The 12,968-nt window shown below is 38.2% G+C and overlaps 7 protein-coding genes across 7 annotated transcripts; 3 read left to right on the forward strand and 4 right to left on the reverse strand. All coding sequences in view use genetic code 12, as the record gives it.

Annotated features, from left to right (window-relative positions):
- Positions 1–87: 87 nt before the first annotated feature.
- KGF56_004094 (phosphatidylglycerol phospholipase) lies at positions 88–1,359 on the reverse strand (the record flags this gene model as incomplete). Its single annotated transcript, XM_049325498.1, has 1 exon — positions 88–1,359. One exon carries the CDS (start codon positions 1,357–1,359, stop codon positions 88–90), a length of 1,272 nt encoding a protein of 423 aa, XP_049178781.1.
- Positions 1,360–2,651: 1,292 nt separating this feature from the next.
- Positions 2,652–3,114, reverse strand: KGF56_004095 (uncharacterized protein; the record flags this gene model as incomplete). Its single annotated transcript, XM_049325499.1, has 2 exons — positions 2,652–2,886; positions 3,101–3,114. 2 exons carry the CDS (start codon positions 3,112–3,114, stop codon positions 2,652–2,654), a joined length of 249 nt encoding a protein of 82 aa, XP_049178782.1.
- Positions 3,115–4,104: 990 nt separating this feature from the next.
- On the forward strand, positions 4,105–5,490 carry KGF56_004096 (NAD(+) diphosphatase; the record flags this gene model as incomplete). The annotated part of the gene is made up of 1 exon (XM_049325500.1): positions 4,105–5,490. One exon carries the CDS (start codon positions 4,105–4,107, stop codon positions 5,488–5,490), a length of 1,386 nt encoding a protein of 461 aa, XP_049178783.1.
- Positions 5,491–6,465: 975 nt separating this feature from the next.
- On the reverse strand, positions 6,466–8,037 carry KGF56_004097 (ATP-dependent RNA helicase; the record flags this gene model as incomplete). The annotated part of the gene is made up of 1 exon (XM_049325501.1): positions 6,466–8,037. The coding sequence occupies one exon, from the start codon at positions 8,035–8,037 to the stop codon at positions 6,466–6,468; it is 1,572 nt and encodes a 523-aa protein (XP_049178784.1).
- A 428-nt stretch (positions 8,038–8,465) lies between these two features.
- On the forward strand, positions 8,466–9,914 carry KGF56_004098 (mitochondrial 37S ribosomal protein mS29; the record flags this gene model as incomplete). The annotated part of the gene is made up of 1 exon (XM_049325502.1): positions 8,466–9,914. One exon carries the CDS (start codon positions 8,466–8,468, stop codon positions 9,912–9,914), a length of 1,449 nt encoding a protein of 482 aa, XP_049178785.1.
- A 251-nt stretch (positions 9,915–10,165) lies between these two features.
- NIP7 (ribosome biosynthesis protein) lies at positions 10,166–10,711 on the reverse strand (the record flags this gene model as incomplete). Its single annotated transcript, XM_049325503.1, has 1 exon — positions 10,166–10,711. One exon carries the CDS (start codon positions 10,709–10,711, stop codon positions 10,166–10,168), a length of 546 nt encoding a protein of 181 aa, XP_049178786.1.
- A 441-nt stretch (positions 10,712–11,152) lies between these two features.
- Positions 11,153–12,823, forward strand: KGF56_004100 (pseudouridine synthase; the record flags this gene model as incomplete). Its single annotated transcript, XM_049325504.1, has 2 exons — positions 11,153–11,382; positions 11,485–12,823. 2 exons carry the CDS (start codon positions 11,153–11,155, stop codon positions 12,821–12,823), a joined length of 1,569 nt encoding a protein of 522 aa, XP_049178787.1.
- Between the last annotated feature and the right edge of the window lie 145 nt (positions 12,824–12,968).

Genomic DNA, 12,968 nt, shown 5'->3' on the forward strand with positions numbered 1-12,968 from the left:
CCATCACGAAAAGAGGAATTTTTGTTTTAAAAGGAAAAAGTTTTATATTTTATTATAAAGACAAGCATATCTCCTTCTTCTATCTCTCTAAAATATTCCGTATTTTTGACAAGTTTGGAAACACCAAGCAAATATTGGGTTTATCTTCACCTCATCAATTTTATTTTCATCTACTCTAGCAGCGAATCTCTGTGACTCTGTTTTAATTTTCCTATTTGATCCATTGAGTGATATGATTTGATTGTATATCCAGCACATGATCATTTGCTTCACTGTCAACTCAATGACAAGTTCACCATCCTCGTTATAGTACTGATTGCTTTCATAATCAATCAATGGCTTAATCTCAGTACTGAGCTCTGAATCATTGGATTCAGAACTATACACTTCAATATTGTTTTGCAATATCTCCTGTTTGTACTCGACCATGGTATCGGGATGATCAGTAACGATTCCATACTCGACTAGTTTTGCCTTTTCGCCAATTTTATTCAAGTATTGAAATTGAAATTTGTTATTTACAGTCCACGAATAAAACTTCAAGCGTTGAATTTGTAGCAATGGGACAAACTTTGTGAGAAAGTCAATTGACCAAGTAGAGATATATAATAGCGACACACCTGTCAATTTCAATTTCTTTCTCTCCTTCGATGTAGTTTCGTCCAAGTAGTAATTATAATTGATATAGTTGATTGAGTCTCTCCAATTGACACTGATGTTGAAAATGTCAAATTGGGTATACCCCAGAGGATCAACTTTACCAAATATATCCTGTTGGAAGAATTCATCTTGATTCAAGTACTTCAAAAACTTGAGGTCCCATATCCCAAATTGAACTCTGCTATACCACCAGCATAAGTCGTCTTTCACCTTTAACAAGTCGCCAATAATATACTTTGTGATTTTCGTTGGATTGAATCTTTTGATATCCAACTGTAACTTCAACTTGTCTTCTCCTCCTTCTCCTCCTTCTCCTCCTCCTTCTTTTCGTTCAACATACGCCACAAACCAATTCAACAAGTCGACAAAACTAAGTAGCGGATACCCACCTTGCTTAGTTTTCAAATTTTTCAAAACCGGGTCATATGGTGTCTTGCTTATATTATAGTTTGTTTCATTTCCCTCTTCATCAACAAAGACTCTTTTGGTCATGCGATCGTGGGATATCACTATTACATTGTCTGAACTTAGCCATAAATCCGTTTCAATAACAGTTGCTCCCGAGTCATAGCATTTAGTGAACCCTACCAAGCTGTTTTCCACAAATCGACTCTTGAATCCTCTATGGCCGGCAATAACCGGCGATGATGATGATGACCAAAGTAATTTTGAAGGTGCCTTCAAAGATGCAACTGTCATGATTGTAAAGCCAACAAAGCTAAAAGATGCTTTAATTTAGGACCTTCTTTCTTTAATTTGGGACCTTCTATCTTTAAATCGCTTACAGCTTGACCAGTATATGCTCCTTTAGTTACCCTTTTATATAAATTCTAATAAAAGTGTGGAACTTCGGTTAGAGAAGGGAGAGGGGGGGGGGCACGTGTTTCGATGAGGGAAAGCTACTACCAAGAGGGTGCTGGGATAGAACTTAGAGATGTTGTGTTACCAAAAGGTACTAGGCTACTAAAGGTGCTAAAAGGTGCTAAAAGATACTAAAAGGTGCTAAAAGGTGCTAAAAAGTGGTGAGTTACTAAAAGGTGCCAGGCAACGGCTAAAAAGCGCTGAGTTATAGTGGTACTGGGTTGTGATCAAACTACTTCTTTCCTCTTGTAAGAGGCTAGTATTGTCAAGTAAACCTAATCTTATTCTAACCTTTTGACTCATAAAAAGAAATGGAGTTACTTGAAGTGAATACCTTGGGCTTAGACTTAACGCCGACTTTAAACGGTACTAGTTAAAGGGATGAAATGTATTACTACGTCATAGAAGAAAAGAAAAAGGGGAAAAGAGAAGAAGGAGATGAGGAGAGGAGGTGAGGAGAGGAGGTGAGGTGAGGAGATGAGGTGAGAATGGAAGGATTAATCTCTGCCGGTATATAAGGTTTGCCTTTGTTTCAACTTGGCAGTTGCCATGTTGAATGGACATTTATGGTCAAAGCTTTCCAGTATTTATTGATTTGCCTAGTATGTAAACCTCTTTATTCTGAAGCTAGGAATGAATGAACCTTTCATATTGGGATTGACTCAGCTGCTACCAACTGCATTCTCTTATTTCCGAATTGCCAGTTGGTAGCATGCGATACAATCGTGCGACACTATCGAGGAGAGCGACAGACTAGACGAGTGAAACGAGTCTAGTCAATAGAGAGAAGAGAGAGAGAGATAGTGGAGTAACACCGACTAGCTTGTTACAACACTATCCAGCAGAGCAAGATAGTAGAGCAAGATTGACTAGTTACTATTGACTAGTTACTATTGACTAGTTACTATTGACTAGTTACTAGTTACTATAAATAGTTATAAGCGAGTTTATTATCTGAAACACTTAATTGCTAGTTTTATTGTATTATTGTCGCATCTCTGGTAGCATCTGTTATAGAATCTCTGATTGTAGCCTCTATAATAGAATCTCTTATTGTGGCATCCCTAATTCTAGCATGTCGGATTGTGGCATCCCTAATTCTAGCATGTCGGATTGTGGTATCCCTAATTCTAGCATGTCGGATTGTGGCATGTCGGATTATGGAATGTGACAGAATCTTTGGTAGAATCTTTGGTAGCATCGTTGGTAGCATCTCTGAATCTAGCATCTCTAAATCTAGCATCTGTTATAGCGTCTCTGATGTTAGCTTTTTTGATAACTTCTTTGATAGCTTCTTTGAATATCGCATCTTTGATAGCATCTCTGATTGTAGTATCTCTAATAGCGTCTCTAGTTGTAATTTCTCTATTGATATCCTTTCAGGAGAATGGTAAAATTGTATTGATTACCCCCTGAAAAATGCCCTTGTACACGCATTTACCACATTATCCTTCGATAACCGAAGTCAGAACATCAACAAGAAGTTAATGCTATAAACAGCAGCTCGATGCTATAGGCAAACACTCAATGCAATAGGCAAAAGCTCAATGCCATAGCACTCAATGCTATAGACAAGCACTCAATGCCATCCATAGGAGCTCAATGCTATAACAGCTCAATGCTATAACAGCTCAATGCTATAGACAGCAGCTCAATGCCATAGACAAGCACTCAATGCGATAGACAAGCACTCAATGCGATAGACAGCAGCTCAATGCCATAGCACTCAATGCTATAGACAAGAATTTAATACTGCAGACAGTCAACACCACAGACAGTCAATATCACAGACAATCAATACTACAGACAGTCAATATCACAATAAGAGCCATGTTATACTCCAAACATATTCAATATCAATCAATAACAAGTTCGACAGATAGTGACTATATACTCTCTACTTGTTACATAAAAAACACTGGCAATTATACTCCATCTCCCCATACTTTCAGATGTCGCTAGTGAGTGCTACACCACTATCTCGCTGCTCGGTAGTGTCGACCATACTTTCAGATGTCGCTAGTGAGTGCTACACCACTATCTCGCTGCTCGGTAGTGTCGACCATACTTTCAGATGTCGCTAGTGAGTGCTACACCACTATCTCGCTGCTCGGTAGTGTCGACCATACTTTCAGATGTCGCTAGTGAGTGCTACACCACTATCTCGCTGCTCGGTAGTGTCGACCATACTTTCAGATGTCGCTAGTGAGTGCTACACCACTATCTCGCTGCTCGGTAGTGTTGTAATAAGCTAGTCAGTGCTACTCCACTATCTTGCTCTGCTCGATAGTGGAGCATTGCTCGATAGTGTCGGGCTGGAACTTCCCAGTATGGACCAAATGCGGCGTCAAGTAGTGCGCGATTTCAGAAAAACCCTAAAAAGGAAATGAAATGAAATGAAAGGGAACCAGGGGAAAGGGGTGGATACAACTTGAAAGATAAGAAGATTGAAGGTTGTTGGACGGTAGGGAGTCAAAAGTGAGTGTGAGAGGAGTTGATAGATTGTTTTTGATTGTTTTTCGATTGGTTTTGAGTGGCTTAACAAGTTTATCCAAGTTCATTCCGAGAAATCAGTTTGGCAAGATGTCGCATTTGTTACATACAGCGATTAAGGATATCCAAAAGGATATGTACTTTGGTACCGAGGTGCTAAATCGAGTATCGTTTTTAAGAGAAGATAACGAGTTTATAGCGAAATCGATATTTCATCCGAGTACAAGGTTCATTTTTTTCAATCGTCAGCAACCTTTGGTTTATAGGGATTATGGTGGCACGAAATTGGCTATATTGACTAATGGCAATGATCAAGTAAACATTGATGAGTTGACCCCGGGGAAACACAACAAGTTGGGGTATATTGGTAATACCCAGTTTTTTGCAAACGGCTTGATCGACAAGATTTCAAATTGGGAACTGATCTTGACTACTTGGTGTGAGGATAATAAGAATCACGCAAAGAATTTGAGAGGAGAGGGGAAACCAGTTTTCTTGTTTATGGGCTTATTAGATGAGTCAATCGGATTAGACTTGAAGTCATTGAAAAGTGAAACAGAAGCAGAAAACTGCACAGAAGACCAATACTTGGACCACCAGGGCCGATATCAAGGAATTGCATACTATGCAGTGGACGTAACAAGAGATTACAATTTGAGTGACCAGCTAGTAGAACTCGTTAACAAATCAATCAATGAAAAGGAAAAGACTGGGAAATCACCCCAAGAAAATGGTATATACTATACACACTCAAGAAAACATTTTCTTCAATTCGAACATAAAGATGCAAGTTTGTACAGTCACGGTGCAATGTTTTTCAACTGGTTGAAAACGAATAAATTTTGTCCCGGTTGTGGTCATCCTACTATCCCCATCCATGCTGGTGGGAAACTAGTTTGCACAAATGAAGAAACTTTACCCCCAGTTGATAAACTGGAACCTAAGTTTGTGTGTCCCGTGAAAAAAGCTCCAGTTTCAAATGTGTCTTTCCCCCGCACAGATATGGCAATTATTTCCATAATTACAAACAGAGACAGGTCAAAAATCCTCTTGTCCTTGGGGAAAAGACACGCATCTGCCAAGATGTATTCGTGCACTGCAGGATTCATGGAACCGAGCGAGACAGTTGAAGTTGCAACAAAGAGAGAAATTTGGGAAGAAACAGGAGTCAACTGTGAGGAGATCCAAATCGTAATGACACAACCTTGGCCATTCCCACAAAATTTGATGATTGGTTGTATTGGCGTTGTTGACTTTAATGGAAAAAATGAGTTGATCCACTTGGATCACGATAATGAACTATTAGATGCGAGATGGTTCGATACCGAATTTGTGAGAAAATTGGTTTATTCTGATGAAGTTGATTCAAATGACGATTTTAATCCAGAGGGTATCATGATACCTATTCCTGAATCTATCGCTTTTACATTGATTAAATTGTGTGTCGATGAAGAAAGTAATAAACACAAGTTATGATTGATCCTCAACTCCACCCATCAATTAAAGACTCATGCCATGCGTGAAAGACTAATATTAGATTCTTAATATAGGCTAAATTATATACATATCATAGGCTGGATTATATACATAACATAGGCTAAATTATATACATACTTTTATTTAATATAAAGCATTTTATTGTAGAGAAAGTTGAAAATGTGTCAGACTAATTTCTAGTACATGAAGAGGAATGGATAAATCCTCCATGCAACAAAAAACCGTTACACGGCTAAATAAGTTTGACAAAGGCATTCAATTTTCCTAGGGCGTATAGTCTAGTATACCATCTGCAAAAGGGGTAAGTAGACAAAGTTTAATCCTAGGAACTTAAGTCTACAAAAGTGAATATATATCAATGGTAAAAATTCCTTACTTCTTTTTCAAAATATGTACAAAAATTCTAGTAGATGGATGTTAATATAACCTCGATGCAAAAAAAGAATAAAAAAAATAAACTCATTGAAGGGTTAATAAGGCAATTTTCAAATATCAGATGTTAAAGTAGACTTTTCCCCACGATTCAATGTAGGATGTCAAGCGTTCATAAAAGTTTGGTCTGTTTGTTATTTCATCATGATAATTGCCCACTTCCCCCTTCCTCCTCTCACTCCTGGATAACATACCTATAAGTGTCTATACTATGTGATGTAATTATTGTCGTTACTCGTATATCAATAACATGTTGATGTGATTATGCTCGATACCCATTAATGCCTATTTCAAGATTGTTAGCAACTATGTTGAATAATAAACAAAAAAAAAAGAAAGGGAATAAAAGTATTCCATCCATTCTATCAATCAGCTATTCTAGACATTTTCCTCAATAAAATTAGGAAGTCTAACGTCTAAATAAATATGTATCTTTTTATATCATCATTATCTAGAATGTGTTTCAAAAAAAATAAAAGAACATACCTCTTAGCTAAAGATTCTTTCTTTTTGGTTTTTTTTTTATCCAATTTTGATCCCTCGAAGAATGGCCGATCCTAGTCCTTTTACCCAGGACTTTTTTGATTTTTTATCAACAATAATAAAAGCACGTCCCAGCTGGTTCATTCTACCTGTTCTTCCTAATCTATGAACAAGTTCAACTGAACTTTTTGGTAATCCCAATAAAATAACGTTTTTGATCCCAACAAAGTTCAATCCACGGGATAGCAAATCTGTTGTTACAAGAATCTTGACTTTGCTTTGATCGAGATCATCTTTAAGTAATTGAGCTGGACGTACAAAGGGTTCAAGAAACTCTTTTCTATCGCCCACGTGTACTTGACCTGAGATGCCACAAATATCCTGTTCTCTAATGTTGTACTTTTTCTTCATCAATTCAACGAGTCCTTCAACTTCCGATTTTTCATTAACAAATACTATTATCCTCTTCACATGGTCTGGTTCGGTGCCATCTTTGGAAATTGCATATATTGCCTGGGCCAAGCATCTCGTTTTTGACCCATTGTATGGAGACAAATCAGCATCGAGCGTCATAATTTTGATACTTTTGGGGATCTTGTGCAACAGCGGTGTTGCAACTCGTATCAAGGAATTGTCATCAGGAAACAACCTTGACAATGTCTTTTCAAACTCCTTGGGAATAGTTGCAGAAACCAAAATCAAATCGAGCAAATTCGGGAAATTCTTAACTACACTAGTGGTATCGTTAAGAAAAGACTTATCAAACAAAGTATCTGCTTCATCAAGAACACAGTATCTTACACTTTTGAAAACCTTAAACGGGCGATCCACTACATCCAATTTGGAGAACCCCGTGATTTTGCCAGGTGTGGTGACCAATACGTCTATTTTCCCTTCGTGACGAAGTTTTTTGAACAATTTGATTGGTGCATCGCCATGAGATAATTTCATTATGGATAGTCCCAAAGTTTGGTTTTCGGGTAATTGCAAAAACTCATGATACTGTTTGGGCACTCCAACATCATTAGCCAATTTGAAACTGTTAGCTCTTTGCAAATTTTCGTAAACTTGCTCAACTAATTCGTGAGTCGGTACAAGTATAACTGACCTGACTTGTTGGGAACTTTTGAAACGTTGCAACTTGTCTTGACTCTGACAAAACCAGTTAAAGTCATCTTCCTTCAATTTTGAAAGAACCGAAGCCAAATAAGCCCACGTCTTCCCCGAACCTGTTTCTGCAGCAATTGTAAATATCTTGATTTTGTTCATTTCATTCTCATTTTGCAATTCATACTGAATTCGTTCACCTTGGCTCATTTCAGCTAGCTTAGCGTCGGACTTGAGTTTCCTACTTTTATTGGTCTTGCGTATCGCTGCAATCTGAACCGGTGTCGGCCTTATTGAAACTTCGTCAATAGATTTATACTGTGTATTTTTCAAATTATACTGCGATTTGATGTCCATAACCATAGCTTCTCTCACCAGCGGGAAAATCTTTAATTGGCCAAAATCAGTGATTTTCTCAAGAGCACTATCCAAATTCACCGGCTTCTTATTATATAGCTGAGAAAACTTGCCTGACTCAAAAACCTTACCACCATCAGAATCCATCCCAAAGGACTTGGACTTGGACTTGGACTTGGACTTGGACTGGGAGTTTTTATTTTCTACAAGAGAATTCCCTCGAGCTCGGCTCTTTGAGGAAAGACTCACAGCGCATTGAACCTGCTTATACCGAAAACAAGTAAAACATACCCTCGCTACTAACCTATCCCTTACTAACCCTCCATTAAACATGAAAAGAAGAACTCTTCAACCTCATCGTGGAAAACTTTGAGTGAAAAATTTTTGGTATAATTTTTCAGGTAGTGCGCACTTTACCAATATCAATTTTTCATCAACCAACGATCAAAATTTTTCAATGGGGGGGGGGGGAACCAACCAACCGATCTTCAGGAAAGAAACGGGGTGAGTAGAGGGTCTTTTTTGGTGAGAGAGTAACTATTTTAGGAGGCGAAGTTAAAGATAAGTATCAGGTAATGTTGAGTTGCTGTGCAAATTTGGCCAAAATGGCCAAAATGGCCAAGGTAGGTAAGGTAGCAGGAGTGCCTCGGGGTATGGTATATTCTGGACAATTGTTTACAACATCGGCCATTGTATTGGCTACTCCGCGTCAGAAAGAAGGTAAGACAAAGCAGGCTATGAGAAGGAAAGCTGATGTCAAAGATAAGGTCAAGAAGACAACTTCGTTGACCCATCTCGGCTTTAGAGATGCTGTTCGAGAATTGAAATTTGAAAAATTGGCGCTGGTGTTGAATGTTGATGAGTTGAACATTTCCCTGTTGAAAGCAGAAGTTGTCACAAAGTACCCCGCCAAAATCGAAGCAAAGTTACGCGCGCTATTGGCGTTTAAACCGTATCAACATCACGAACTATTCAAGAATCCAATATCACTAGTTACTTCAAACACAGAAAGAATCAAGAAGCTGTTTGTTGAGCAACTAGAAAAGGGGTCAAAGACGAACCGTATATATCTCGACGGCAAGAAAGGATGTGGTAAGTCAACCTTGGTAAATCAAGCCATAGCGTTAGCATTGAACAAATTTGAAAACAATGTAGTTATACTACACATGCATTCGGCCGACTTGATCGGGAATGGTACATCTGATTATTTCAAAAATAGTAAATTGGGCTTGTACCAACAGCCAATGGCCACCAAGAGATGGCTCACCAAGCTACTCGCTGCAAATGAAGATGTCTTCAAAAAGATAAAATTGACAAAAGATGTCCAGTTTGTAAGGGACAAGCGTGAAATAGAGTTGAAAGCAAACAAGAATACCATTTTCGACTATGTTTCGCAAAATCGCGAAATCAATACTGGTATGCCAACGATGTCATTTCAATTCTTCATCCAACAACTAATAGATAACTCTGCCAAATTCCCTGTGATACTATCTGTTGATGATTTCAACGCCATGGCAGATTATTCCAAAACACAGTACTTCCACCCCGATCATACTCCCATACATATCAATGAATTCGAACTAGCAGATACTATTTTCAAATTTGCCAGCGGTGAGTTAAGTTTTGAAAAAGGTGGTGTTTTATTAGCAAAGTCGTTTAATTTCGCGCCCAAGAGAATGACAACCCATATCGCAGTCTATCCAGAAGAAGAGTATGACCCATATATGAAATTACCAATGTTTGACATAAAGATTGCCCAGCGGTTGTTACAAAATGGTGGTATCAAGCCTTTTAAAGTAGAGGATATGACAAAGTTGGAGACAAAGGCGTTATTGAAATTTTGGAGAGATCAAAATGTATTGATTGTTAGACAAGATTTTCACAAACAAGAGTATGGAGATACTGAGAAGCCACAAGCAGAATTTGATGAGGAAAAACAGTTTGAAAAAATTGTCCAATCTAGCTATGTGATATCCCAAGGTAATCCCTATGGTTTAGTGAAGCAAAGCTTGTTGAGTTATTAATTGTAAATAGAATACAAACAAGGGGCCCATACACTTGTTTTTCCTTTTCCCCAAACCTTCTATCCTTTTCCTCTAACCTTTTGTCCTTATCTCATCTTTAGCTCTTTGTAATATTTTGTCCTTATCTCATCTTTAGCTCCCTGTAACCTTTTATCCTTATCTCATCTTTAGCTCTTTGTAATATTTTGTCCTTTGTACTCTCTACATACTGCTCCACTAGTTCGCTTCGCTCACTAGTGTCGCTTGCTTTATTATGTGAACAAAGTATCCTCCTCTCTCAAATACTCACCAATATCTGCTTGTCTGAAAGCAACTATCCCTGTAGGTGCCAAATTCCTTGCTTCATTAGTAGACTTGGCACTAGCGCCAAATCCCAAGGGCACATCGTTCATACTATATATAATCACACCGGCATGTTCCGGTATATCGTCACTCATCCTACCCACATGAGCTTTCAATACATGGTTACCATAAAGAAACGGCATTTCTCCATTCTGCTTAATCCATATTTTGTATTTGGCAAACTGCGATAAGTACCCCAAGGAAGTGATGTGCAACTTGAATTTTCCAGTCTTTGTAAACTTCCCAAAACACACACCCAAGGACATTAATTGTTGGCGCGCTATACTTGTAGCGTATTTAGCGACCGTCTCAGAAACGTAATAAACTCGATCTTTTTGTAATCGAAATACATGGGGGTTCTCGGCGTTATCTATGAGGAACGAGATATTTCGTCCTATATAGTTGGCTAGTTTTTCAAATACTACTTTTGTTTCTTCTTCTGTAAGCGGTCTCATCTGCAAAAAAGAAAAAGGAAAAAGAGAGGGGGGTCCTAGTGGTCCTAGTGGTACAGTTCTGATGATGACAATGATACTTTCATGGGGGAATTTTTCATGGATTTTTTCTTTTTTCCTTTCATGCGATGCGATGAGATGAGATGAGCTTCTCATCGGCGCTTAGAAATTATTTGGTACTAGCTGGACCTGAAAAGAGGATACGGTTTTGCCCATTTCGATTCAATTGACTAGCTATGCTACTGGAGTAGCTAGTCAAAATACATCAAGTTTGAACCACCTTTTTTTGCACCTCCGTCAAAGGTGATCTCTTCCGCCAGGGCATCGCAAAATGAAAATAAAAAAAAAAAAAAAAAAAAATCGCGATGAGCTTGAAAAATTTCAAAAAACTCTTACCAGAGCAAATTGTTTAAGTAAAAACCCTCCCCCATTCTCCTCTTCCCGATGACTGACACTGAGTTAACAGAGCTAGCAAAGACCAAGGAGTCAACCAAACTAGCAGAACCAGTGGCAGAAGTAACTGAGGATGTTCAAGTGGGTAGTGAAGAAGTTTCCCTTCCTCTTCAACTTGAAAACACTGAAAACGGAACCACTGATGATACTATCAAGGCAGGCACCTCCATTAGAAAGCAAGCCGCAAAAGAGAGACAAGAGAGACAGAAATATGAGAAATCGTAGGTAAGTCTTCCAATTACTACTTCTTCCCCCCCCCCCCCCCCTTTTTTTTTTCTTTTCTTAGGCCTTTTGTAACTAACCTGTTTCCTTTTTTATTTTAGTGAATTTGTTGCAATGTTAGATGAGAATGGAGTTCCCATACCTAAATCGGAACGTAAACCCAAGAGAAAATGCGCCGTGATGATAGGTTATTGTGGCACTGGCTATAATGGGCTACAAATTCAAAGTGACCCCAATGTCAAAACGATTGAGCGGGACCTTTATGAGGCAATGTACAAAGCTGGAGCCATTTCGTTTGAAAACTCAGTTGATTTGAAGAAATCCGGATTTCAAAGAAGCGCACGAACGGACAAAGGAGTTCATGCTGCTGGTAATGTTGTTAGTCTCAAGCTAATTATTGAAGATCCTGAGATTAGACACAAGATCAATCAATACTTACCACAACAGATTAGAATATGGGGTATACAAAGAACCACTAAAGGGTTTGATTGTAGGAAAATGTGTTCCTCACGAGTGTATGAGTATTTGTTGCCTACATATTCATTATTGAGTCCTAAACCCAAGACGAGATTGTTTCAGTTGATTGAAGAGAATAAACTGAAACATCCAGAGTTGTTTATGGATGATGATGGTGAAGGCACAAAATGGTGGAAGGAAGTTGTGCAGAAAATCATCTATAGCGGCATCACTCAAGAGCAATTAGATTCTCTTGCAAGCATTCAAGAAGAAGGTGACCCGCCAACATCCGAATCGACCATTGTTTCCGAAACGATTAAAAAAATCAAACAGATTGAAAATCAAGCACGTAGATCATATCGAATATCGTCCAAAAGACTTGATCATTTCACGAAAACAATGCAACAATACGAAGGAACCCATAATTTCCACAACTTTACAATAGGCAAGCCATACAAGGATACATCAAGTAATCGATTTATTATATCCACCAAAATCTCCTCACCATTTGTTATTGATGGAACTGAATGGATATCGATCAAACTCCATGGCCAATCGTTCATGCTTCATCAGATTAGAAAAATGATAAGTATGGCGTCACTCATTGTCCGATGCGACTTACCGCCGGGCCAAATCATTTCCAATTGCTTCAAACCAACTAGGATCAATATTCCAAAAGCCCCTGCGCTTGGTTTACTCTTGGAAAACCCCGTTTTTGACGCATATAATGTAAAACTTAAGGATCATTCTTATGAACCTATAGATTTCTCCAAATACGAAAAGGAAATGTTGGATTTCAAGATGAAAAATATATATGATAAGATATATATGAGTGAAGTTAAGGATAATACCTTTTACGGATTCTTTGGATACATTGATACTTTTAGGGTGCCTGAGGATGAGGCAAATAGTTCTCAATCAACTAGTATATTTGATTTCTTAGTTAATTATATTGAAGATGAAACCAAAACAAGAGGTGGCTGATGTGAATTAACCGGATTTTGTATAAATCCAAACAAAACAGTGGTATGTGAAAAGCACAATAGACATAGGTGGAAGAGAAAGACACTATCACCTGTGGAGTAACCTTAATATACATATATATATATATATGGTGTAAATTATTTAG

The sequence above is a fragment of the Candida oxycetoniae genome, assembly GCF_023343755.2.
Source record: "Candida oxycetoniae strain CBS 10844 chromosome Unknown scaffold17, whole genome shotgun sequence".
Taxonomy (NCBI): Eukaryota; Fungi; Ascomycota; class Pichiomycetes; order Serinales; family Debaryomycetaceae; genus Lodderomyces; species Lodderomyces oxycetoniae.